At 44.7% G+C, this 27124-nt stretch overlaps 2 protein-coding genes and 2 long non-coding RNA genes across 5 annotated transcripts in view; 2 read left to right on the top strand and 2 right to left on the bottom strand.

Moving 5' to 3' along the window:
* LOC135561679 (CD5 antigen-like) overlaps nucleotides 1-26138 on the top strand; it is a 126070-nt gene extending 99932 nt beyond the window's left edge. The window contains exons 3-9 of the mRNA XM_065003412.1: nucleotides 23018-23047; nucleotides 23279-23590; nucleotides 24019-24324; nucleotides 24450-24728; nucleotides 25129-25449; nucleotides 25553-25641; nucleotides 25759-26138. Coding sequence (XP_064859484.1) covers nucleotides 23383-23590; nucleotides 24019-24324; nucleotides 24450-24728; nucleotides 25129-25449; nucleotides 25553-25641; nucleotides 25759-25893 — 1338 coding nt within the window. The 5' untranslated portion in view covers nucleotides 23018-23047; nucleotides 23279-23382 and the 3' untranslated portion in view covers nucleotides 25894-26138. The remainder of the gene's footprint in view (nucleotides 1-23017; nucleotides 23048-23278; nucleotides 23591-24018; nucleotides 24325-24449; nucleotides 24729-25128; nucleotides 25450-25552; nucleotides 25642-25758) is intronic.
* LOC135561686 (uncharacterized) lies at nucleotides 11366-13374 on the bottom strand. Its single transcript, XR_010459604.1, has 3 exons — nucleotides 12875-13374; nucleotides 12483-12594; nucleotides 11366-12388 (listed from the first exon to the last, which is right to left on the bottom strand). It is a non-coding gene; the product is annotated as an uncharacterized LOC135561686 (long non-coding RNA).
* On the bottom strand, nucleotides 13414-15652 carry LOC135561681 (uncharacterized). 2 transcript variants are annotated; one of them, XM_065003415.1, is made up of 8 exons: nucleotides 14933-15651; nucleotides 14585-14655; nucleotides 14321-14497; nucleotides 14169-14230; nucleotides 14000-14086; nucleotides 13874-13915; nucleotides 13632-13805; nucleotides 13414-13552 (listed from the first exon to the last, which is right to left on the bottom strand). In XM_065003415.1, the coding sequence occupies exons 1-8, from the start codon at nucleotides 15088-15090 to the stop codon at nucleotides 13517-13519; spliced, it is 807 nt and encodes a 268-aa protein (XP_064859487.1). In that variant the 5' UTR covers nucleotides 15091-15651; the 3' UTR covers nucleotides 13414-13516. The 2 variants fall into 2 exon arrangements, with proteins under 2 accessions (XP_064859487.1, XP_064859486.1); XM_065003414.1 differs by having other exon boundaries at nucleotides 13522-13805; nucleotides 14933-15652.
* LOC135561683 (uncharacterized) lies at nucleotides 15893-18389 on the top strand. Its single transcript, XR_010459601.1, has 2 exons — nucleotides 15893-16700; nucleotides 17563-18389. It is a non-coding gene; the product is annotated as an uncharacterized LOC135561683 (long non-coding RNA).
* Nucleotides 26139-27124: the final 986 nt, after the last annotated feature.

The raw sequence follows: 27124 nt of genomic DNA, 5'->3' as shown, positions 1-27124 counted from the left end.
GTAGGACACAAGATATCTGTTAGATAGGAAAACAGTAGTGATACATGGTTAGGTAGGACACAAGATATCTGTTAGATAGGAAAACAGTAGTGATACATGGTTAGGTAGGACACAAGATATCTGTTAGATAGGAACAACAGTGACACATGGTTAGGTAGGACACAAGATATCTGTTAGATAGGAACAACAGTAGTGATACATGGTTAGGTAGGACACAAGAGATCTGTTAGATAGGAACAACAGTGACACATGGTTAGGTAGGACACAAGATATCTGTTAGATAGGAACAACAGTAGTGATACATGGTTAGGTAGGACACAAGATATCTGTTAGATTGGAACAACAGTAACGTTATTGATACAAACCCTCAATGTGAAGTGATATTAATCCATAAATACAGAGCACAAGTACAACCCTTTTATATAAACCTTTTAAGGTAGTAAGAAAATAAACATTCACTTAATATTTCAATAAGTCCCCTGCTAGTAAATCACCTGCTGGTAATAACTAGCGTGACATTGTAGTGCAGAGACCAACGGTGCTCGTTAGCTCGTCATTAACACGGCTAGCTAAGACAGCAACAACTTGGTTAACTGGCTGAAATAGGTCTTCAATTCATGAACGGATAAATAAATATATACAGAGACACATTCGCTATTGACTTTAGGATATATGAACCAGTTTTCCAAAAGCACTATTGTGTTATACAGTTTGAAACAGTTTTTATGTACAGAGGAAGAGGACTCGAACCTGCTCTCAGAATATCTGTCAGACTGAGGAGCGGGCAGACCAACTTCCCAAATAGGGGAGAAGCACTCAAAACACACTAGTTGTTCTTTCAAAGAAAATTATACAAAAATGGTAGGTCCGAAGACCTCTCGTATTACCAACCTTACTACAATGGCAGCAAATATCTTAATGAATTCAGTAACACATAATGAAAGGAAACGTTATTTATATCACCCCTTTTCCTGAGGTGAATGGTTTCACCCACTACTCTCCCGGAACTGAGGCTTTGACGTCAACAGTTTCACTTTGTTCCACCTTTGGTGAGCAAAACAGCTAATAACGTAGCTAAATACTGACATGATCCTCAATCGAGATATCTGTTCATATCTAAATACATGGCTCTGCTTTGGTCTATTCCATTGATATTGTCAAACTGAACATTACATTGAACATGTGAGTCATTTAGCAGACGCTCTTATCCAGAGAGACTTACAGTAGTGACTGGATACATTTTCATACGTTGCATTGGCAGGACAATTCCATTAGTAGTTGGGAGGAGAGCAGAAACAGCCTGACACCTCCACTGATACTGTGTAACCTGTCTGCAGTCAACCAGCCATCCAGACTGAAGTGAAGGCCTTGTTACAGAATGAAAACACCTTCTCTTTCGTCGGCATGGCAACCTGTAAACATGTCAGTGGCGTCACAATGTTGCACAACAGCAGCAGAACATTGGATGGAGGGTCATTGTCTATTCTACTGTATTGGTACATGTGGTATTACAATACATTAGAAGATCTGTGGACGGCAGCATTGAAACAATTTACAACACATCGTCAACTAGCAACCTACTCTGTTTCAGTGCTGTTTAAATATCCCACTTATTTTATTCTGCTGTTAGAGGCCATCAGTAGAGACAGTCAGGAAAATAGTCTTTGTAGCAAGTTTTTTACTGTCAAACCTGGGAAGTGTGTCTATATAGGTAAGTACATATACAATTAGGATTTTACTTTAATGTCAAATGTACTGTAACTGTCTAGTTGTGGAGAGAATCTAAATATATTGTCTCCAGTCTAGCAAATCAAATCAAATTTATTTATATAGCCCTTGTACATCAGCTGATATCTCAAAGTGCTGTACAGAAACCCAGCCTAAAACCTCAAACAGCAAGCAATGCAGGTGTAGAAGCACGGTGGCTAGGAAAAACTCCGTAGAAAGGCCAAAACCTAGGAAGAAACCTAGAGAGGAACCAGGCTATGTGGCACCATACGTTCTGTTGTTTACTGATGTCCTCTCCATTCTAGCACCATACGTTCTGTTGTTTACTGATCTCCTCTCCATTCTAGCACCATACGTTCTGTTGTTTACTGATCTCCTCTCCATTCTAGCACCATACGTTCTTCAGAAGCTGGACAGCATATGAATAGAATCCATCTTCTCTCACCTTCTCCCCTCAAGACCAACATCACACAAGATGCTTCAGAACAACAACAACAACAAGCTGGTGAAGTTGCTACCCAACAGGAACAACCATGACAACAACAACAAGCTGGTGAAGTTGCTACCCAACAGGAACAACCATGACAACAACAACAAGCTGGTGAAGTTGCTACCCAACAGGAACAACCATGACAACAACAACAACAAGCTGGTGAAGTTGCTACCCAACAGGACAACAATGACAACAACAACAATAACAAGCTGGTGAAGTTGCTACCCAACAGGAACAACCATGACAATAACAACAACAAGCTGACAATGCCACCAGCCATATTGCTCATTCTGTGCATGATTTCCTGCAAGACAGGAATACCAGTGTTTTGCCATGGCCAGCGAAGAGCCAGGATCTCAGTCCCATTGAGCACGTCTGGGACCTATTGGATCGGAGGGTGAGGGCTAGGGCATGTCTGGGAACTGAAATGTCTGGGAACTGAAATGTCTGGGAACTGAAATGTCTGGGAACTTGCAGGTGCCTTTGTAGAAGAGTGGGGTAACATCTCACAGCAAGAACTGGCAAATATGGTGTAGTCCATGAGGAGGAGATGCACCACAGTACTTAATGCAGCTGGTGGCCACACCAGATACTGACTGTTACTTTTGATTTTGACCCCTCCCCCTTTGTTCAGGGACACATTATTCTATTTCTGTTAATCACATGTCTGTGGAACTTGTTCAGTTTATGTCTCAGTTGTTGAATCTTATGTTCATACACATATTTACACATGTTAAGTTTGCTGAAAATAAATGCAGTTGACATTGAGAGGAAGTTTCTTTTTTTGCTGAGTTTAGTTCTTATTGACAGACTGGGTTGGTAGAAGGAGACAGGGGAGGAGAGAGAGAGAGATGAGAGAGAGAGATAGGACTTATTGACAGACTGGGTTGGTAGAAGGAGACAGGGGAGGAGAGAGAGAGAGATGAGAGAGAGATAGGACTTATTGACAGACTGGGTTGGTAGAAGGAGACAGGGGAGGAGAGAGAGAGAGATGAGAGAGAGAGATATGACTTATTGACAGACTGGGTTGGTAGAAGGAGACAGGGGAGGAGAGAGAGAGATGAGAGAGAGAGATAGGACTTATTGACAGACTGGGTTGGTAGAAGGAGACAGGGGAGGAGAGAGGGAGATGAGAGAGATAGGACTTATTGACAGACTGGGTTGGTAGAAGGAGACAGGGGAGGAGGGAGAGAAAGACTGACATTTAAATCAGCTGAATATATTTTCATCACTGACTTCTCACCAGTGATGTCATCATAGCCAGTAACCTTTTCCTCTCTTGGCCCAGCCTGACCCTGACATATAGCATCAGGCCTGTTGAGTTGACCTGGGTAACAGACCTCTAGCTTCTACACCACATCCCCCCTTCTCCTGCTCTAACATGAGACCTCATCAGTACTCATTTTGGGTGCTGGTACTGTTTATATTTAGGTGCTGGAACATTAAGCCAATATTCTATAAGAGGTGAACTCAAGCAGTAGAAAGTTAGAGGTGATATTATAGGACACACTATGTGTAACTTTGCTGCTCTGTCAGCAGTTTCCTGTGGAATTGTTCAAATGTCAGTGTTTCCTGTATGTAGGTGGGTTTAACTGATCTTATCTGCTTAAAGGTTTGTCACATCATAGAAGTAAGGACGAGATGAGATAGAAGTCATATAGTCTAGCAATATTTCTCAGGAGGGGGAGGGGGAGGGAGAGAGAGAGACAGAGAGAGAGAGAGAGAGAGAGAGAGAGAGAGAGAGAGAGAGAGAGAGAGAGAGAGAGAGAGAGAGAGAGACTTACTGACAGACTGGGTTGAGAGAAGGAGACAAGGGAGGAGGAAGAGAGATGAGAGAGACTCAGCAAAAAAAAAGTCCCTTTTTCAGGACCCTGTCTTTCAAAGATAATTTGTAAATGTCACGCCCTGGTCTTAGTATTTTGTGTTTTTCTTTATTATTTTGGTCAGGCCAGGGTGTGACATGGGTTATTTATGTGGTGTGTTTTGTCTTGGGGTTTTTGTAGGTAATGGGATTGTGGTATAGTAGAGTTGTCTAGGTAAGTCTATGGTTGCCTAGAGTGGTTCTCAATCAAAGGCAGGTGTTTATCGTTGTCTCTGATTGGGAACCATATTTAGGCAGCCATATTCTTTGAGTGTTTCGTGGGTGATTGTTCCTGTCTCTGTGTTAGTTATTCACCAGATTGGCTGTATAGGTTTTTAAGTTTAGTGGTTTTTGTATTGTTCGTCATTATCTTTATTAAAGATGTATGAAGATAACCACGCTGCATTTTGGTCCTCCTCTCCTTCGACGGAAGAAAACCGTAACAGTAAAAATCCAAATAACTCCACAGATCTTCATTGTAAAGGGTTTAACACTGTTTTTCATGCTTGTTCAGTGAACCATAAACAATTAATGAACATGCACCTGTGTAACGGTCGTTAAGACACCAACAGCTTACAGACGGTAGGCAATTAAGGTCACTGTTATGAAAACTTAGGACACTAAAGAGGCCTTTCTACTGACTCTGAAAAACACAAAAAGAAAGATGCCCAGGGTCCCTGCTCATCTTCCTGAACATGCCTTAGGCATGCTGCAAGGAGGCATGACAACTGCAGATGTGGCCAGGGCAATAAATTGCAATGTCCGTACTGTGAGACGCCTAAGACAGCTCTACAGGGAGACAGGATGGACAGCTGATGATCCTCGCAGTGGCAGACCACATGTAACAACATCTGCACAGGATCGGTACATCCAAACATCACACCTATGGGACAGGTACAGAATGGCAACAACAACTGCCAGATATACACCAGGAATGCACAATCCCTCCATCAGTGCTCAGACTGTCCGCAATAGGCTGAAAGAGGCTGGACTGAGGGCTTGTAGGCCTGTTGTAACGCAGGTCCTCACCAGACATCACTGGCAACAACGTCACCTATGGGCACAAACCCACCGTCGCTGGACCAGACAGGACTGGCAAAAGTGCTCTTCACTGATGAGTCGCCGTTTTGTCTCACTAGGGGTGAGGAAAGAATGAGCATTACACCGAGGCCTGTACTCTGGAGGGGGATCGATTGGAGGTGGAGGGTCCGTCATGGTCTGGGGTGGTGTGTCACAGCATCATCGGACTGAGCTTGTTGTCATTGCAGGCTGTCTCAATGCTGTGCGTTACAGGGAAGCCATCCTCCTCCCTCATGTGGTACCCTTCCTGCAGGCTCATCCTGACATGACCTTCCAGCATGACAATGCCACTAGCCATACTGCTCGTTCTGTGCGTGATTTCCTGCAAGTCAGGAATATCAGTGTTCTGCCATGGCCAACGAAGATCCCGGATCTCAATCCCATTGAGCACGTCTGGGACCTGTTGGATCGGAGGGTGAGGGCTAGGGCACGTCTGGGACCTGTTGGATAGGAGGGTGAGGGCTAGGGCATGTCTGGGACCTGTTGGATAGGAGGGTGAGGGCTAGGGCACGTCTGGGACCTGTTGGATAGGAGGGTGAGGGCTAGGGCATGTCTGGTACCTGTTGGATAGGAGGGTGAGGGCTAGGGCACGTCTGGTACCTGTTGGATAGGAGGGTGAGGGCTAGGGCACGTCTGGGACCTGTTGGATAGGAGGGTGAGGGCTAGGGCACGTCTGGGACCTGTTGGATAGGAGGGTGAGGGCTAGGGCATGTCTGGGAACTGAAATGTCTGGGAACTTGCAGGTGCCTTGGTGGAAAATTGGGGTAACATCTCACAGCAAGAACTAGCAAATATGGTGCAGTCCACGAGGAGGAGATGCACTACAGTACTTAATGCAGCTGGTGGCCACACCAGATACTGACTGTTACTTTTGATTTTGACCCCCTTCCCCCTTTGTTCAGGGACACATTATTCTATATCTGTTAGTCACATGTCTGTTGAACTTGTTCAGTTTATGTCTCAGTTGTTGAATCTTGCTATGTTCATACAAATATTTACGCAGACTGAGTTGGTAGAAGGAGACTGGAGGAGGGAGATAGAGATGAGAGAGAGAGAGATAGGACTTACTGTCACGCCCTGACCATAGAGAACCCTGGGGTTCTCGATGGTGCAATAAGTCAGGGCGTGACTTGGGGGATGTTCTAGTCTTGAATTTCTATGTTGGTGTGAGTATGGTACCCAATTGGAGTCAGCTGATGATCGTTGCCTCTAATTGGGGATGATACTTAGTGGGGTCCTTTTCCTACCTGTGTTTGTGGGATATTGTTCTGTTTTGGTTCATTGCTCTGTGCGCTACGAACTTCACGTTTGTTTATTCTGTGTTATTCTTTGAAGGTTCACTTTAATAAATATGTGGAACTCTACTCACGCTGTGCCTTGGTCCGCTCATTATGTATACAACAACCGTGACACTCACTCACTGACAGACTGGGTTGGTAGAAGGAGACCGGAGAGGAGGGAGAGAGAGGGGAGAGAGAGATGAGAGAGAGATAGGACTTATTGACAGACTGGGTTGGTAGAAGGAGACAGGGGAGGAGGGAGAGCGGGGAGAGAGAGATGAGAGAGAGATAGGACTTATTGACAGACTGGGTTGGTAGAAGGAGACGAGGGAGGAGGGAGAGAGAGACTGACATTTCAACCAACTGAATATATTTGTATCACTGACTTCTCACCAGTGATGTCATCATAACCAGTAACCTGTTCCTCTCTTGGTCCAGCCCAGCCTGACCCTGACATATAGCATCAGGCCTGTTGTGTTGACTTGGGTAACAGACCTCTAGCTTCTACACCACATCCCCCCTTCTCCTGCTCTAACATGAGACCTCATCAGTACTCATTTTGGGTGCTGGTACTGTTTATATTTAGGTGCTGGAACATTAAGCCAATATTCTATAAGAGGTGAACTCAAGCAGTAGAAAGTTAGAGGTGATATTATAGGACACACTATGTGTAACTTTGCTGCTCTGCCAGCAGTTTCCTGTGGAGTTTTTCTAATGTCAGTGTTTCCTGTATGTAGGTGGGTTTAACTGATCTTATCTGCTTAAAGGTTTGTCACGTCATATAAGTAAGGAAGTAATGATATAGAAGTCATATAGCCTAGCAGTATTTCTCACTCTTCAGTCCTCTCTTCATGACAGTAGACTTGTTTCGTCAGTGGAGCCCAAGTTAGAGGCAGATATGATACCTGCAGTGGTACTGATGACCCTGTTCTGGTTCACAGGTAAGATGCTGTTATACTGATATACACGTGTGACAGTAATATTGTAAGATATCTTACCATTTGCAGGGTTAGTAAAATAACATACAACTGGAAGCAGACAGTAAAAATGTGTCTCAAAGCAGGACAATGATGTGATCACCTGTAAATGTACTTTACTGTAGTCTAACTGTCCATCTGGGGACAGGCACTAATGTCAGTTAAGTTGTGATGGTGTTATGCGTCTGACTGTTGTATATTCAGTGTGTCAATGACTGATTGTATCTGTCTCTATGTAAATGAATGAGAGTATATATTATGTATTATATATTATATTGGTGTTCTGTTAGAGTAGGAGAAGGGAGGGGTGTAGATGCTAGAGGTCTATGAGCTGAGTCAAGATCAAAAGGGTCAACACTATATGTCAAGAAGAGAGAGAGAGAGAGAGAGAGAGAGAGGGAGAGAGAGAGATGAGCAGCGTGAGAGGGAGGAGAGAGTAGTGGAGGGGAGGGGACAGAGGAGGGGAGGGGAGAGAGAAGGGAGGGTAGAGAAGTGGAGGGGAGAGCGATTGTCAAGGAAGGGCTCCACTAGGGCCCTCTCAGTCAGCCGGCTCCACTAAGGCTCCACTAGGGCCCTCTCAGCCAGCCTGCTCCACTAGGGCCCTCTCAGCCAGCCGGCTCCACTAGGGCCCTCTCAGCCAGCTGGTCCCACTAGGGCCCTCTCAGCCAGCCTGCTCCACTAGGGCCCTCTCAGCCAGCCGGCTCCACTAGGGCCCTCTCAGCCAGCCGGCTCCACTAGGGCCCTCTCAGCCAGCCGGCTCCACTAGGGCCCTCCCAGCCAGCCGGCTCCACTAGGGCCCTCTCAGCCAGCTGGCTCCACTAGGGCCCTCTCAGTCAGCTGGCTCCACTAGGGCCCTCTCAGTCAGCTGGCTCCACTAGGGCCCTCTCAACCAGCCTGCTCCACTAGGCCTGCTCAACCAGCTGGCTCCACTAACCAGCTGGCTCCACTAGGGCCCTCTCAGCCAGCCTGCTCCACTAGGGCCCTCTCAGCCAGCCGGCTCCACTAGGGCCCTCTCAGCCAGCCTGCTCCACTAGGGCCCTCTCAGCCAGCCGGCTCCACTAGGGCCCTCTCAGCCAGCCGGCTCCACTAGGGCCCTCTCAGCCAGCTGGCTCCACTAGGCCCTCTCAGTCAGCTGGCTCCACTAGGGCCCTCTCAGTCAGCTGGCTCCACTAGGGCCCTCTCAACCAGCCTGCTCCACTAGGGCCTGCTCAACCAGCTGGCTCCACTAACCAGCTGGCTCCACTAGGGCCCTCTCAGCCAGCCTGCTCCACTAGGGCCCTCTCAGCCAGCCGGCTCCACTAGGGCCCTCTCAGCCAGCCTGCTCCACTAGGGCCCTCTCAGCCAGCCTGCTCCACTAGGGCCCTCTCAGCCAGCCGGCTCCACTAGGGCCCTCTCAGCCAGCTGGCTCCACTAGGGCCCTCTCAGCCAGCCGGCTCCACTAGGGCCCTCTCAGCCAGCCGGCTCCACTAGGGGCCCTCTCAGCCAGCCGGCTCCACTAGGGCCCTCTCAGCCACCTGGCTCCACTAGGGCCCTCTCAGCCAGCCTGCTCCACTAGGGCCCTCTCAGCCAGCCGGCTCCACTAGGGCCCTCTCAGCCAGCCGGCTCCACTAGGGCCCTCCCAGCCAGCCGGCTCCACTAGGGCCCTCTCAGCCAGCTGGCTCCACTAGGGCCCTCTCAGTCAGCTGGCTCCACTAGGGCCCTCTCAGTCAGCTGGCTCCACTAGGGCCCTCTCAACCAGCCTGCTCCACTAGGGCCTGCTCAACCAGCTGGCTCCACTAACCAGCTGGCTCCACTAGGGCCCTCTCAGCCAGCCTGCTCCACTAGGGCCCTCTCAGCCAGCCGGCTCCACTAGGGCCCTCTCAGCCAGCCTGCTCCACTAGGGCCCTCTCAGCCAGCCTGCTCCACTAGGGCCCTCTCAGCCAGCCGGCTCCACTAGGGCCCTCTCAGCCAGCCGGCTCCACTAGGGCCCTCTCAGCCAGCCGGCTCCACTAGGGCCCTCTCAGCCAGCTGGCTCCACTAGGGCCATCTCAGCCAGCTGGCTCCACTAGGGCCCTCTCAGCCAGCTGTGTGTGTAGGAGAGTGTGAGATGTGTGAACAAAACGTAGAAGTACAAATGACATGATTGCACACTGTGGGAGCTTGTCAATATTATATTATTTTTCAAATTATTTTTGGGTCTTTGTAATCTGAGGGAAATATGTGTCTCTTATATCGTTGTACATTTGTCAGGAGGTTAGGAAGTACAGCTCAGTATCCAACTCATTTTGTGGGCAGTGGGCACATAGCCTGTCTTCTCTCTGCCTACCTCTCTCAATAGCAAGGCTATGCTCACTGAGTCTGTAATTTGTCCATCAGTTTTCTATCAGTCACGGTGGTCAGATAGTTTGCATTCATTTATGTATGTTTGGTTATAATTTGTTTGGACCAGACTGTCTGAGTTCTGTCCTGAGGCTTTGTTGGGTTAGTAGTGGTTTGTGAACTAAGCTTCAGGACCAGCTGGATGAAGGGACTTTTATCAATGTTCATCTCTTGGTATTTCAGTGCTGGTCTCTTGTTTTTATGTGGTAATAGACATTGAAGACTTGTTTCTGGATAGTAGTTTCTGGATTAGTGATTGATATTAATTAGTGATGGGTATTAATTAGTGATGGATATTAATTAGTGATGGGTATTAATTAGTAATGGGTATTAATTAGTGATGGTATTAATTAGTGATGGATATTAATTAGTGATGGGTATTAATTAGTAATGGGTATTAATTAGTGATGGGTGTTAATTAGTGATGGGTATTAATTAGTCATGGGTATTAATTAGTCATGGTTATTAATTAGTGATGGGTATTATTTAGTGATGGGTATTAATTAGTGATGGATATTAATTAGTGATTTCTACATGCAGTATTTACAATCTTGATTGGTTAGTGGACAGTTTACCTCCATAAAGGGCAACTGGTTCTATTGTAGATGTTAATATTTTGTGTGAGGTTCTAATTGGTATGTCAATTAGAACTTGTCTTCTGAACAAACGGTCACAGTGGCAGACTGTCTGTTTAGGGCCAAATAGCATTTAAATTCACTTTAACATTTTATAGTTGTGTAGTTCTAGATACTGTGTAGGTTTATTATATTTCCTAGTCAGTAAATATTTAATAGTTGTGTAGTTCTAGATACTGTGTGGGTTTATTATATTTCCTAGTCAGTAAATATTTAATAATTGCGTAGTTCTAGATACTGTGCAGGTTTATTATATTTGTCACACCCTGACCATAGTTTGCTTTGTATGTTTCTATGTTTTGTTTGGTCAGGGTGTGATCTGAGTGGACATTCTATGGTACATGTCTAGTTTGTCTATTTCTATGTTTGGCCTGATATGGTTCTCAGAGGCAGGTGTTAGTCATTGTCTCTGATTGGGAACCGTATTTAGGTAGCCTGTTTTGTGTTGGGATTTGTGGATGGTTGTTTCCTGTTTTTGTGTTTGTTGCACCAGGGGCCTGTTGCACAAAACTAGGATAAGGGATTAAGCCAGGATATCTTGGTGATCCTGGCTCAATTGATCCGTAATCCGGTTGCACTAAAGATGGATAGGGGGCAGGAGGATATGTTATGGTATAAATTACCATGGAGATTTATTCTGTGGAGCTAGCCTGCTCCAGACCAGGCTAAATTCCAGGATCTATTTAATCTCATCCCTAATGTCAGTCAGCAGTCACCACAAATGGAAACCAATAGTTATTTCACTGCTCACTATACATTGTTATCACATATAACTAGACCCACTGTTATTATTTAAACGTTTGTGATCATTAATTTCAATGATTTTGGATAAAAAATGATTTTTAGATGATGTTGCTATCATTAGATAATTTACAGTTTCCCATAGACTATAAGGCTATATATAAAATGATAGAATATTAGGGCTACAGAGGGGAAAAAAACACAAGTCATAATATTGTAACCAGTTGTTTTAAAGGAGGACAGATGTGGGGCATTTCGTGAAATTGTACTTCAGTATGGTTTCATAAACAAAGACATGCTGATGTGCCAGAATATTAAGTATCACATTGTCATAAGTATCAAAACTGTAAAAACAATATGTAGCTTTTCTGCAGAAAGAACCAGCCTCATAAATGTATGACTTTATCCTTTTTCTTCAGTGTGGCCCTAGTACTCTGTCATATAAACAAAGACACATTCCATATGAATATAAAAACACAATGTGTAACATTATGTTCCTTTATTGAATAAGGACAAAACAAAGCAGGTAAACCATCAGCTCCTTTCGAAACTGAAGTCACAGTGACTCTACAAGATGGAAAGCACAGAATCCAAGCATATTATACAAAATGATACATACACATTCAAAGGTCTGTATATAACACACCCTGCATGTCTGCACACTAAAATAAATGCAGGACAAATCCATACACATCAACTGAACAGACAAATGAATGGATGCAGTAGCCTCCCTGCAGCCTTGTATTACACACAGTATACCGCACAAACATCATAAGAGGCCAAATTCGTCAAAAACGAACCCAAAAAAACCCAAATTCCTCTGCCACCGCAGGACATATTTAACCAAAATTGAAAGCACACATACTAACTAAAATAATTCAACACATATTGGTCCCTCCAGCAGCCGACCACTGTCGTCATCAGGGAAGATTGCCGGATTGTCCCAGTCCATGGCTGGTGGCACTCTGGGGGCCCTCTCCTTCCTCAGGCAGGCCACATTGTGGAGGACAGCACAAGCCACAGTAATATCACATGCCCTAACAGGGCTGACCCTTAATTTGTGAAGGCAGTGAAAGCGTGCCTTCAGGAGGCCAAAGGTCATTTCAACTCTGGCCCTGGTCCTGGCATGGGCATGGTTGTAGGCCTGCTGTGCTTCCTGGGGGTCTGTGAAAGGTGTCAGGAGAAAAGGCTGGCAGCCATACCCCTGTCTCCCAGCAACACACCAGAGAATTCACCTGTCAACACAAAATCTCATCATTACTACCTCATAAACACAGTGATATTCTTGACACAGCCATGATGGTTATAAATAGGGGTTGTGTGGCTTACCTTGTGATAGGCACTGATAGATTTCAGAGGCCCGAAAGATTCTGGAGTCATGGACTGAGCCAGGCCATTTTGCCACAACATTGCTGATCACACAGTCAGCATTGCAGACCATCTGAAATCATAAGATGAGGAATATTACACCAATCAATGCACATCACTGGCAATGCAGAGTGTTCGTCAATGGACAATATCAAAAAGTTATGTTCACCTGAACATTAATGCTGTGAAAGGATTTCCTATTCACAAAATCGGCCTCATGGGCACCTGAGGGGCTTTTATCCTTATGTGTGTGCAGTCCACTGCACCAATGACATTGGGGAAACCTGTCACACAAAGTAATGAGTATCCTACTATGTGTTAACAGTTGTCCTGTAATTTGTAGATCCTCTTACCTGCAATCCTATAGAACTCCTCTTTGATGTCACAGAGTCTTCTGTGGCCAGGGAAGGAGATGAAGACATCTGCTAATGCTTTGATAGCCAGACACACACTCCTTATTGTGCGGCAAATTGTGGCCTTGTTCAGCATCCCCCACTGAGTACAGGAAGGCTCCACTAGCAAAAAAGCGCAAGGCCACACAAACCATTTGCTCCACACTCAGTGCATGGCTCCGTGCAGTGCGGTGCTTAATCCTGGGACCCAGTAGTCTGCATAGATACCTGATGCCATCTGCAGAAAACCTGTATCTTTCATATAGATGGTCATCAGGGAAGGCCAGTGGGTCCAACCGGTCCCTGAAGACCCTTTCTCGCCTGAAGGCTCTCCTCAGCACAAGTGCTTCTTCATCCACCACATCTCGCACGAATGGGCATGCCATTGTCAGAGCAGAAAGGAACACACAATTTTGGGCCTTCATATAGGCTAGTGGCCACACCTGGTGCTGGGGGTGGGCAAAAGAGGGCGATGCCTTATAACGATGACTTGGTTGTACTGATTGCTGGGAAAATTAAAAAAACTTAGAAAGATGCCACCGTCCTGTGTGCTCACAATAAGAGCTCATATGTCATGGCTCACTTGACTTTACGAGAATATACCTAATTTTTATTTTGAGCTGTGTCATCTTCTTGGAGCTGGGGGAGGAAAGAAAAATAATGATTAATACATTTGTGTTACAGTTAGCATACAGTGTACATTGAAGGCATATCTCACCTCCCTCTCAAGTTTTTTTATTTCAAGGTCCAGTTTCCTAATTGTCCTCTTTTTTATTTCGGACTCCAGTGCAAGATTTTCCATCTTTTTCTTCTTGTACTGAATGTCTATGTCTGCCAGTTCTATTTGGCGCCGGAGGTGGTTGCCATACAACTTTCTGATAGCTTGTGAGCTCTGTGAACACAATACAATTAGCGCAGCTGGAATTTGGCAGGATGTGGTGTCCTTTTATTAATACGCACTATGTTGCCAGGCTGGTTTTCCCACTGTATAGCATCTGGGTCCTGTAAAAGAATTTTTTTTTGATTTTGATGAGGACTCCTCACCATTGTAGAGTAAATAGTACTTTCACAGTCTTAACATGATACCTCATGCCTTCTGGAATCCAGAGAGATGGTCTCCTCCTCATCATCGTCTCCATCATGTGCTGTTGCTGCTGCACTGGGGCCTTCACCCTATCACATTTAATCGGATTCATATTGAAGCTAGTAGACAAGACATGCCAGGCCTACAGTATGCCTTTGATGGAGTACTCACTGGATCAGCATCGTCTGGTGCTTGTGCTGGTGGCTCTAACAGGAACACAGTGCTGCCAGGCACTGCAAGGCAATAGGTAAACCAAAGTCAGACAGTCCAAATTGATTCAATATGAATGTGGTTGTATCCCATGTAGAGATGGAAGGACATACCTTGAATGAAGCGGGTGGCATCTTGGGAGGAACCTATGCTCGTCTCTTTCCCCCCAGGGATCCCCTCTAAGACGGGCCGGCCTTTATTTAGCTCCAAGGCCATGTCCTCTGCTGGGGTAAGGTCAGCCTTTGGTGACCCACCACCCGTGCCTTGTCTGTGGGTATTCTTTTTCACTGCTAAAACAGTACAGACAATGTGTGAGCAGGCACCTTCTGGGTACAATATATGCTTGTGCTTTGTTAAATATTAGTCAGGGACCATACCATTCTGCAGAATGTTCTTGTATTTGATTTTGACCTGCTGCCATGTCCGTTTTGGCCCGTTCATGTTTAATCTACACACACACACATTTAATGGAGTCACACTGCAAAAAATTACTTGGTATTTTTGTCTTGTTTTCAGTAAAAATATCAAAAAATGTATCATAGCTTTATACAGTGTGATGGAGTTACTTTACACAATTTCACTCATATCTGCAGTGCATTTCAATTAAAAATTTAACCGTTTCATAATTACAGTACAACTGCATTTTTGGAGATGTGAATTAAATATTTGAATTGTAATTGTGATGTTTCAGCGGAGCGGTGAGTGTGTAATTGTGCACTACTTACGCATTCAGGCGGTCTGCAATACTTTGCCACGCTTTTTCTCTTTGCTTTATCACTGTGGCGGTGTTGCCTTTCTTCTTAATTATATCTTTTACCTCCTCGTATGCCTCCATGAGGATTTGTGCTTCCGACGGGGAAAAGTACGCGGCTCTAGTTGCCATGGTAAATCAGTTAATCTGTGATCTGTGGCGGGGTCTATTTGAGTGAGCCGTGAGCGCGCACCTATCCAGGATTGGTTTCACCTGGCTTAATGAATCCGTGTCTGCTCATCCTGGCTTGGTCTTTGTGCAACCAATTAAGCCTGGACGCACATGTTTTGGCTTCATTGAGCTCAGCTGAGTCATTTATCCCGGATGTCTTAATTCTACTTTTGTGCAACAGGCCCCTGGTGTGATGTTTTGATAACCATGTAAACCTCTCTGGGACAAGGTGACTGAGGACACAGTGTGTTGTGAATTTATTGACATGTTTTTAAAATGGTAAAATGGTGATTTCATTTTGATTTGAAATAAACGTCCTATTTATCAAAGGTGCTTTTGGCTGGTGTCAAAATGACTCCAAAGGATTTGAATTTGTTAAAAGTCCTTATTGATACAGAAACACTAAACCAGGATTTAGATGTATTAAGAACAAGTTGATTGACAAAGTCATGAAACAGGATGAATTGAATGAACCACATTTTGGCTGTGATAAAAGATATGCCTCTGGGGTCAAAATGATCCATGTCAGAACTATGGTTCAATGTAAATATGTAGTGGGTCTAAAGTTTGTTTTAAATTCTCACTCATTAAAAACGAATCAATCAACACATACTTCTCTTTGAACGACTTAATATAATATTACACTTTTATGAATTATATGAAAAATAAACGTTTGGTTCCTCAACTGCGTTATCCACTCCAGTCAGCAGATGGCGATGTGCGTCTTTTAGGTTCAGGCGATGCTGCCAGTGTGACGTATAATCTAGTGGACGGGACGCTCCTACAACAACAACAGTTAGACACCTTGGTAGCTTTATAGCAAACATAGCTACAACATTCACTCTCTTTACACTGTTTTGGTGTATATTAGTCGCTGTGTATTAACCACACTTCTGTCGAATGTACTTGTTGGCCCATTTAATTATATAATTATGTTGTTTGTCAGCTAGCTGGTTTGATAAATTAGCTTAGAACTAGGCTAGTTGCTAATGCTAGCTAGCGAACATCTCCGACCATAAGTTCACTAAGCTACTCTCCTGCTAAAGAAGAGGAGGTCTTCTGGACGGAGAAAGAAGTTCTCCTGAAAGAGGAGGAGGAAGAGAAGGATTTTACAATACAAAAACAAGTAGAGGGTGAGGCTGTTCCCGTGAAAGAAGAAGAGAAAGACGTCTCAGTGAAAGAAAATGAAGACTCGTTCAGAGTGAAAGAGGAGGTGGATGTTACAGTAAAAGAAGAGGAAGCGGAGAGAGAGGAGGATGCAGTTTATGGAGTGAAAGAGGAGGATGCAGTTTATGGAGTGAAAGAGGAGGATGCAGTTTATGGAGTGAAAGAGGAGGATGCAATTTATGGAGTGAAAGAGGAGGATGCAGTTTATGGAGTGAAAGAGGAGGATGCAGTTTATGGAGTTAAAGAGGGGGAGATGACTGTCACATCGAAAAAGGAGGAGGACGAAGAGGAGGAAACTGGACATCTGGGCCCGGTTTCCCCAACGCATCTTAACGCATCCTATGGTTCCAACGGTGAACTCAGCCGTAAGATGGTTTTGAGAAACCGGGCCGTGATTAACACTAGTAAGTACTGTCTTAAAAACAGAGGCACAAACTCTGCAGTTGTTGAACTGATGTGTGGTGTTAAAGGGGAAATATGTAATTGCTACATTTATATTATTTATAGCCATTGATTCTTGAAGAATATAACACATACCTCATGAGCTTAGTTCAACTGTTGTACCCCATCAGAACCCCAAATAAGATTTTTTTACGCCAATGTTTAGATACAATGTAGATCAACACTGTAGAGCCTCAACATGGTTAACACTATCATGTTGATTTCATGGATGGTCAGTCCTTGCATCCGTAGGTCTGTCTATGAATTTGAGAGTAGTTACATTTCTCCAGACCCATCCATCATCTTATTACCAAAACAGGTGGAATGACATCTTTGTTATTGTTTGAACTGCAGGTTGGTTGATCGATTGATTTGGCTTTTTTAAAGGGACAACCTAGGATTTAAACAGCAACCAAATGGCTGCCCTGAGACTTGGTTTTGGTAAACAGCTGAGGGATGGGGGCTGGAGAAATGTAACCACTCTCACATTCAATTCATTGCCCTCGTGCGCCTATTTTAGCAAACACAGAAAGGGGCCTATATTGGTGACCAAAGGTTGTCTGGCACACTGATTAGGGGTTCAGCAACTGTAATAACTTATTTCTAGCCTACAATCATCGATGTTACTACTAATGTGAAAACAAGACAAAATATGACTATTGTTGCTCACTTGACTGTCTTTAGACAATTGTCAAGTAATTTTAACATTCATTACAGACGTCAATTGTTGTACAACATCATGGCTACGCTGTTGGCATCACCTTTTACAGTGTATTTCTGCTGTTGTGGGCCTTTAACCATCTGTCTGACTTGTTGTTCACACAGGAGAGAGATGTGACTATCGTGGATCCTCTGGGGAGCCTCAACAACATCATGAAGCTGACGAGGCAGAGAAGAGTCCCTCCCGATCAGAACACCTCAAGAAACACCAGTGGAGACCAACAGGGAAGAAATCTCACTGCTGCTCTGACTGTGGGAAGAGTTACTTAAGATCAAATTCACTAAAAGTACCATGAGAATTCACACAGGAGAGAAACCTTATAGCTGTGATCAATGTGGAAATAGTTTTACTACATCTAGCCATCGGATTGTACACTAGAGAACACACACAGGAGAGAAACCTTATAGCTGGAAAATCCAGGTTCTGAATTGAAAGAGTGATATTTATATGATATAACAGAAAGTGACTAACACAAAAAGAGCTGTGTTACACTTACAGCATTGGTGACCCACTTGAATCAAAATGTAGCTAGATGTTTTCTACAAGTTGTCCTCTAACCAATTGATGTACACATTATTCCCAGATTCCATGTGGTTTTTGAGCTGTTAGTTTTAACGGGACAACCTCATCTCCACACTCTCACACAAATGATTTCAACATGATATCGATGAGTGATGAAAAATAAGTGTTGCGTTCCTTTGTTTAACGACCTCTAAATGTAAATGCATCTCTCCAAAATGTAGCTGACTGTCTTCTGCAGGTTGTCCTCTAACCAGGGAGGTAAAATATATCTCCCATTTCCATGTGTTTTTTTAGTTGTGTTAGTTTCAACTGCACCTACAACCTGATTTGTCCGCTAACCAGTGATACTTATTACTTATACTTAATACTTATTTTCCACCATAATTTGCAAATAAATTCATTAAAAATCCTACAATGTGATTTTCTGGATTTTTTTTCTCATTGTGTCTGTCATAGTTGAAGTGGACCTATGATGAAAATTACAGGCCTCTCTCATCTTTTTAAGTGGGAGAACTTGCACAATTGGTGGCTGACTAAATACTTTTTTGCCCCACTGTACACTAAATACATGTAATATAGCCTATATAGTCTGATCCTTACATAACATTCTAACCACTAGGCTGCTGCCCCAATAATACACTAAATACATGTAATATAGCCTATACAGTCTGATCCTTACATAACATTCTAACCACTACCCTGCCGTCCCAATATTGTGAGAGGTGATATTCTCCTGGACCAGACAGCATCTCAGGTGATATTCTCCTGGACCAGACAGCATCACAGGCGATATTCTCCTGGACCAGACAGCATCACAGGTGATATTCTCCTGGACCAGACAGCATCACAGGTGGTATTCTCCTGGACCAGACAGCATCACAGGCGATATTCTCCTGGACCAGACAGCATCACAGGTGATATTCTCCTGGACCAGACAGCATCACAGGTGATATTCTCCTGGACCAGACAGCATCACTGCTATAACAGCCTCCACTCTTCTGGGAAGGCTTTCCACTAGATGTTGGAACATTGCTGCTATAACAGCCTCCACTCTTCTGGGAAGGTTTTCCACTAGATGTTGGAACATTGCTGCGGGGACATACTTCCATTCAGCCACAACAGCATTAAGCATTGAGGGCATCTAGCTTAGATTGTAGGACTGCCGGGGTGTTAAGCATATCCCAGTTTAGGTCACCTAACAGAACAAACTCTGAAGCTAGATGGGGGGCGATCAATTCACAAATGGTGTCCAGGGCACAGCTGGGAGCTGAGGGGGGTCGGTAGCAGGCGGCAACAGTGAGAGACTTATTTCTGGAGAGAGTAATTTTCAAAATTAGTAGTTCGAACTGTTTGGGTATGGACCTGGAAAGTATGACATTACTTTAGGATTCAGACACGGCAAGGACATCAGGGTTAGCAGAGTGTGCTAAAGCAGTGAGTAAAACAAACTTAGGGAGGAGGCTTCTGATGTTGACATGCATGAAACCAAGGCTTTTTCGATCACAGAAGTCAACAAATGAGGGTGCCTGGGGACATGCAGGGCCTGGGTTTACCTCCACATCACCCGCGGAACAGAGAAGGAGTAGTATGAGGGTGCGGCTAAAGGCTATCAATACTGGTTGCCTAGAGCGTTTGGGACAGAGAATAAGAGGAGCAGGTTTCTGGGCATGGTAGAATATATTCAGATCATAATGCGCAGACAGGGGTATGGTGGGGTGCGGGTACAGCGGAGGTAAGCCCAGGCACTGGGTGATGATGAGAGAGGTTGTATCTCTGGACGTGCTGGTTGTAATGGGTGAGGTCACCGCATGTGTGGGAGGTGGGACAAAGGAGGTAACAGGGGTATGAAGAGTGGAATTAGGGGCTCCATTGTGAACTAAAACAATGATAACTAACCTGAACAACAGTATACAAGGCATATTCACATTTGAGAGAGACATACAGTGAGGCATACAGTAATCACAGGTGTTGAATTGGTAAAGCTAGCTAAAACAGTAGGTGAGGCTAATCAGCTAGCACAACAAACAGCAGGTAAAATGGCGTTGACTAGGCAACGGCCGACAGATAAAACAAACAAGCAGAATGGAGTACCGTGATTAATGGACAGTCCAGCGTGCATCAGCTATGTAGCCAAGAGATCAGTGTCCAGGGGGCAGCGGTGGATGGGCATGGAAGCTGGACTGGCGAGTGTTATCCAGGTTAAAAAAACTAACAATGACTGAATAGCTTGTAGCTAGTTAGCTGGTTAGCGTCTGGAGGTTCTTGAGTGTGTTCTAAAAAATTAAAAATAATAGCGTTTCCGTATCACATTGGGTGAGGCAGGTTTCCGGAAGGTATAAACAAATTAAAAATCAAAAAGAGATAGAAAGTAAATATGGGTCCAGAGAGTGTTTGGGACGCGGCGAGTCAGACGGTTAGCAGGCCTGTGCTAACAAGCTAACAGTTCGTAGGCCTGGGCTAGACAAGGTAGCAGTTAGCGGACCGGAGCTAGACAAGCTAGCAGTTAGCAGGCCGAATTAGCAGCAGGGAGATAGCGAGGGCTAGAGAGTTAGCCGTTGGGGGACGTCGCGATGGGGTGAGACTGTTTATTCCTCTTCATGCGGTGACATCGATTGACTGGTCTTGGGCCCGGGTATTGTAGCTGCTCTGGCCGGGCTAGCTTCAGGCTAAGTGGGTGGAAGCGCTTAGCCAGGGGTAATCATCCGGGGTTGCAGTTTAGCTAGATAGCTAGTTGTGAAGATCCAGCTGAAAAATGTTCCGTTTGCGGTGGGAATCCAGGGATGAAAAATAAATAGGTCCGTTGTGCTCTGGTTAGAGTCGCGTTGTTCGAACTGGCGAGAGCTTTCCGGGCTAAAGGTTAGCTGATGACCGGTTAGCTGAAGACCGCTAGCATAGCTGGTGGTTAGCTGGCTAGCTTCAGTTGAGGGGTTCTGGTTCCGAAGTAAATATAAATACTTTAGGAAAAATAGCTACATTGGGTGAGGCGGGTTGCAGGAGAGTATTTGGAAGCTTAGGTTTAGCAAAATGTTTTTAAAGAGGTATGCGAAGAAAAATATGTAAAAAAAAATGAAAAAGAAGCGATATATACAGGGACAGGACGACAGGACGACTTACTGCTACGCCATCTTGGGGGAGAGTGGAGGATAGGAGAGAGAAGGGTAGAGTATAGATGATGGGAGGGAGGGGATAGAGAGATTTGCGGAGGAGAGAAGAGGGTCGGGGAGAGAAGAGGGTGGAGGAGAGAGGAGGGTGGAGGAGAGATGGCAAATGTGTTTACACATGGGTGTTGTTGCACCATACCACTGTCATCCCCATCATATCATGAAAGGTCATGTTATGTTGATTTAACCTCTGCCTCTCTCTTCCTCTGACTCCTCCCTTTCTCCTCTGTCTCTCTCTTTCTCCTCAGACCTCCAGGCTCAAAGCGTCAGTCCACCAGGTAGGTAGAGTATAAATCTACAGTGATTATAGCAGTTCAATATTTGTCACCTTTATTATACCACATGAAGAAAGTCATGTGTCCATACAAACCATTCTAAAACCCAATAACAAGTAGTGTTTTATGGAACTACTTATGCTTGACATATTATATATTATATTGGTCTGATGTTAGAGTAGGAGAAGGGGGGTGTAGATGATAGAGGTCTGTCACCAAGGCAACAGGTCTGATGCTATCTGTCAGGAAGAGAGAGAGAGGAACAGAGAGAGATAGAGAAGGCGTGGAGAGAAAGTGAGATGTCAACAGAGATAGGGCTGACAGACTAACATGCAGCCAACTGAATATCTTGTCTTTACTGACTTGTCACAAGTGATGTCATCATAACCAGCAACCTTTTCCACTCTTGGTCCGGCTCAGCTTGACCCCTGACCTCTGAAATTAATGATTTAAAAAACTGACAAAAGCAAATGTATTAAATTAGATTTAATCTCATCTGCAAAGAGAGTTACACATTTGCATGGAAGGGGAATGTACACTACATGACCAAAAGTATGTGGACACCTGCTCATCTAACATCTCATTCCAAAATCATGGGCATTAATATGGAGTTGGTCCCCCCCTTTGCTGCTATAACAGCCTCCAGTCTTCTGGGAAGGCTTTCCACTAGATGATGGAACATTGCTGCTATAACAGCCTCCACTCTTCTGGGAAGGCTTTCCACTAGATGATGGAACATTGCTGCTATAACAGCCTCCACTCTTCTGGGAAGGCTTTCCACTAGATGATGGAACATTGCTGCTATAACAGCCTCCAGTCTTCTGGGAAGGCTTTCCACTAGATGATGGAACATTGCTGCTATAACAGCCTCCACTCTTCTGGGAAGGCTTTCCACTAGATGATGGAACATTGCTGCTATAACAGCCTCCAGTCTTCTGGGAAGACTTTCCACTAGATGATGGAACATTGCTGCTATAACAGCCTCCACTCTTCTGGGAAGGCTTTCCACTAGATGATGGAACATTGCTGCGGGGACTTGCTTCCATTCAGCCACAACAGCATTAGTGAGGTTGGGCAATTAGGCCTGGCTCGCAGGCAACGTTTCAATTCATCCCTAAAGGTATTCAATGGGGTTTAGGTCAGGGCTCTGTGAAGGCCAGTAAAGTTCTTCCACATCGATCTCAACAAACTATTTATGTATGGACCTTGCTTTGTGTACAGGGGCATTGTCATGCTGAAACAGGAAAGGGCCTTCCCCAAACTGTTGCCACAAAGTTGGAATCACAGAATAGTCTAGAATGTCATTGTATGCTGTAGCGATTAGATTAGATCCCTTCAATGAAACTAAGGGGCCAAACACGATCCATTAAAAACAACCCCAGACCATTATTCCTCCTCCACCAAACTTTACAGAAGGGGTGTCCACATACTTTTGTATATATAGTGTTTGTACACATGGGTGTTGTTGCACCATACCAACGATAAGCCTGTCTTCCACATCACATCATGAAAGGTCATGTTGATGTTCATTTAACCTTTGTCTCTCTCTTCCTCTGACTCCTCCCTTTCTCCTTTGTTTCTCTCTCTCTCTTTCTCCTCAGATCTCCAGGCTCAAAGCGTCAGTCCACCAGGTAGGTAGAGTATAAATCTACAGTGATTATAGCAGTTCAATATTAGTCAACTTTATTATCCCACATGGAGAAATTCATGTGTCCATACAAACCATTCTAAAACCCAATAACAAGTAGTGTTTTATGGAACTACTAATACTTGTCAACCACAAAGCATCACTGCTGTTAGAATAACAGAATCACTGTCATCATCTGTCCTCACCACTGTGTTTTCCTCTCTGCTGTTTACAGCTGAATACTCAGTCAGACTGGTGGATGGGACCATTTCCTGTTCTGGGACAGTGGAAGTCTTCTACAGAGGAGAGTGGACAGGTGTATGTACTAGGTGGTGGGACATGATGAGAGAGACCAAGGTTGTGTGTAGAGAGCTGAACTGTGGGAATGTTGTAGCTGAATCTAGAGGACCTCTGATTGAAGATGGAAGAAGAGGAGTCAGACTATTTGGTTGCTATGGAGATGAGTCTTCTATTAGACAGTGTGACATCATAGGAGGAAGAGCTGGTTTCTGTGATGGTAGATATTATCATCATGTGATCTGTTCAGGTAAGAGACTGGTCATATTGAGAGATGTATTTATACATTATACAATATTACCATGTATCATGTTTTATGTGTTTTTATTTAATTTAAATAGAGGGAGAGATGTCAGATGTATTTAAACATTATATTTGTGTTTGTCATATTGGTTTATGGGAGATGTTCATGGGCAGATCATTGTAGATCAGATGGTACTGAAGTGAAGCTGCCTGATGGATGTCCAGCTGTTTATTTTCTATAAAGTGAAGTGAACTTATTCCTGTCTCCTGCCTGTATTATTCCCAACCCGATCCTGAGTGACTAAGAACCCATTTCTACCTCTTACAGTATCAAATGTAGCAAACTACTATCTTTTATCCAACATATTTGTGTTTAGTCCTTGACAGTGTCATCAACAAAACTGATTGAATGTTCAACCAACTCTTTTTCTCCAGAGTCTGTGCGGCTTGTGGATGGAGCTGGTCTCTGCTCTGGGAGAGTGGAGGTGAAGTCCAATCAGTCCTGGGCCTCAGTGTGTGAAGCTGACTTTGACCGGCAGGATGCAGAGGTAGTCTGTAGGGATGTTGGCTGTGGGGCTCCTGCAGCTCTACAGGGGGGGCTCTATGGAGGAGGTGAGGGTCAGACCTGGGATAAAGAGTTCCAGTGTAAAGGCAATGAGTCCCTTCTCCTGGACTGTGACACCTCAGACAGAGAGAACAACACCTGCCTACCTGGTAATGCTGTTGGACTCACCTGCTCAGGTAAGAAACAGTTTGTCACTCAATCAACATTGTTTCTCACCTGGAGTGAAGAATATGAGAAACAATATAGGTGTGTTTTAGTGAGAAAATAGTAAGATTACTGTCTCTCTCTTTTCTTTTCTCAGAGCCTGATGATGTGAGGCTGGTGGGAGGAGGCAGTCGCTGTGCTGGTGGAGTGGAGCGGTACGACCAGGGAGAGTGGAGGATTGTGGGAGCTGAAGACTGGAAACAGGAGGCTGTAGCTGTAGTAGTGTGTAGACAGCTGGGTTGTGGCTCCACTGTTTCAGAACTACCTGGAAACACCACTAGAGGGTTTGGAGTTTTCTGTTCTGGGTCTGAGTCTGTACTGAGGGAGTGTATAAGAACGTATGATCTCCGTCCTGGACTCACAGTGATCTGCTCAGGTAATAACATATTATAATTATATTCAACTGATTTCCTTCATTCATACAACTTCCTCTGCACCTCTCATGATGACTGTTTAACTTGTCAGTCTGCTTTACTAAATAGATCACTCAGTCAAGTAGGAATCAAATACAACTTAAATATCCCAGAATGCTTTTGTATATGAGTGTAATCTCAGTGAACGTCTCTACTCACTACCACTGTCACATGTCATGTTATTGTCACATCTAAATGAGGAAAGTAGTTGAGGAGCTACATATGTTGTCTCAGTGACTGTAGGCCCACTACTCATGTTTCCCTGTGAGGGAGGGTGGCTGGCACTGTTACATGCTGATGTTATTGTCATATCTATAGGAAACTAGTTGAAGAGGTTATTCTTGTTCTCTTTTATTGTTACAGATCTCCTGGTCCAGCCTGATATCTTCCTGACTGACCCAATGGGAGGGGTCTTCAGGGGCCACCAGGGGCCCGAGATGTTCAGGGGCTACAACTTCACCATCACCTGCTCCACTCAGCCACAGTACCCAGGAGGCTCCTTCCTCCTCACGTTCACCGGCTCCAACAGAACCCAGATCCAGCCAGCTGTCAATCACTCTGCTGCCTTCCTCTTCCCTGCTGCAGATGACTCCCACCAAGGGAACTACAGCTGTGTTTATGACAATTATGTTTTCTCTCATAACTTCTCCTCTGAGAGTGAGCTCCTCTCCCTCACCATCACAGGTAACTGAACATGAACCAGACTTATAACTTTGTCATTGACAGATTTCCCACAGATCTATGTGATGATGATCAGTCCCCTCATCAAAGGTGTTTCTGTTTGCAGCCTCTCCTCTGCCAGCCTTCATCATCAGACACGTTGTAGTGCTGCTGATCCTACTGACATCCATCACCACCTCCTACCTGTACTACAAGGTAAAGACATTTACTCAGACGTTAAAAGTCATTTAAACTAGAGGGTGAGAGGGTGAGGGGGAGAGAATGGAGATACTAGAGAGTAAATGTCTGACTGTTGGTGCTGTGTCTCCCTAGCCCACCAGGAGGCAGAAGAGAGTGAACAGGGTGAGCAGCATGGATCTTGATGTCAATGCCATGGAGATGGTCTCTCTGAGCTCCAGAGCTGAAGCTGGACCGGGAGAGGAGAGAGCAGCCCAGGGGACGGAGTAGGAGGAGAATGAATCTGACCCTACATGCTGATCTTAGGTCAGTTTTGTGTTTTAAATCGATGGTCAGCAGTGGACTGGTGTTTAAAATGTTGTGACAAACCTGAAGTGATTCTAATTTGAATAACAAGTTCAGAATTAGTTTATCTTTCTAGAACCTTGGAAGAAATCTAAAACGAGTGACTGCAACCACCATTATTCTTTTAGTTAGTTTTTTTTACCACCAGAGTGACATGGGGTTTTGGGTAACATGGGGGATTTGGGTAACATGGTGTTTTAGTAACATGGTGTTTTTGGGTATCATGGGGGTTTGGGTAACATTGGGGTTTGGGTAACATGGGGGTTTGGGTAACATGGGGGTTTGGGTATCATGGTGTTTTTGGGTATCATGGGGTTTTGGTAACATGGTGTTTTGGGGTATCATGGGGTTTGGGTAACATGGGGTTTGGGTAACATGGGGTTTGGGTAACATGGGGTTTGGGTATCATGGTGTTTTGGGTAACATGGGGTTCTGGGTAACATGGGGTTCTGGGTAACATGGGGTTTGGGTATCATGGGGTTTGGGTATCATGGGGTTTGGGGTAACATAGTGTTTTGGTAACATGGGGTTCAGGGTAACATGGGGTTTTGGGTAACATGGGGTTCTGGGTAACATGGGGGTTTGGGTATCTTGGGGTTCTGGTAACATGGTGTTTTGGGTATCATGGGGTTCTGGTCACATGGGGTTCTGGTCACATGGGGTTCTGGTAACATGGGGTTTGGGTAACAAGGGGTTCTGGTAACATGGGGTTTTGGGTAACAAGGGGTTCTGGTAACATGGGGTTTTGGTAACATGGGGTTTTGGGTAACATGGGGATTGGGGTAACATGGGGTTTTGGGTAACATGGGGTTTTGGGTAACATGGGGTTCTGGTAACATGGGGTTTGGGGTAACATGGGTTTTTGGTAACATGGGGTAACATGGGGTTTTGCCAACATGGATTTTGGGGTTATATGGCGTTTGGGGTAACACAGGGTTTTGGGAAACATGGGGATTGGGGTAACTGAGTTTTGGGTAACATGGGGTTTGGGTAACATGGGGTTTGGGTAACTTGGGGTTTGGGTAACTTGGGGTTTTGGTAACATGGGGTTTGGGTAACATGGGGTTTTGGTAACTTGGGATTTTGATTATTTTAAGAGAGTAGCTCAGTAATCTGTTCCAGAATGTATTGCTTTCTGCTTTTGTCTTTATCTTAT

The sequence above is a fragment of the Oncorhynchus nerka genome, linkage group LG18 (genome assembly GCF_034236695.1).
Source record: "Oncorhynchus nerka isolate Pitt River linkage group LG18, Oner_Uvic_2.0, whole genome shotgun sequence".
Classification (NCBI taxonomy): Eukaryota; Metazoa; Chordata; class Actinopteri; order Salmoniformes; family Salmonidae; genus Oncorhynchus; species Oncorhynchus nerka.
This window is presented reverse-complemented; position numbering and strand designations above follow the sequence as displayed.

Excerpts from the sequence above, each read along its gene's own strand:
- LOC135561681 (XM_065003414.1), bottom strand. The coding sequence starts at position 15,090 with ATGGCAACTAGAGCCGCGTACTTTTCCCCGTCGGAAGCACAAATCCTC. Across the intron at positions 14,231-14,320 it reads TGCCACCCGCTTCATTCAAG|TGCCTGGCAGCACTGTGTTC; the intron begins GTATGTCCTTCC and ends ATTGCCTTGCAG. Across the intron at positions 14,087-14,168 it reads CACCAGACGATGCTGATCCA|GGTGAAGGCCCCAGTGCAGC; the intron begins GTGAGTACTCCA and ends TAAATGTGATAG.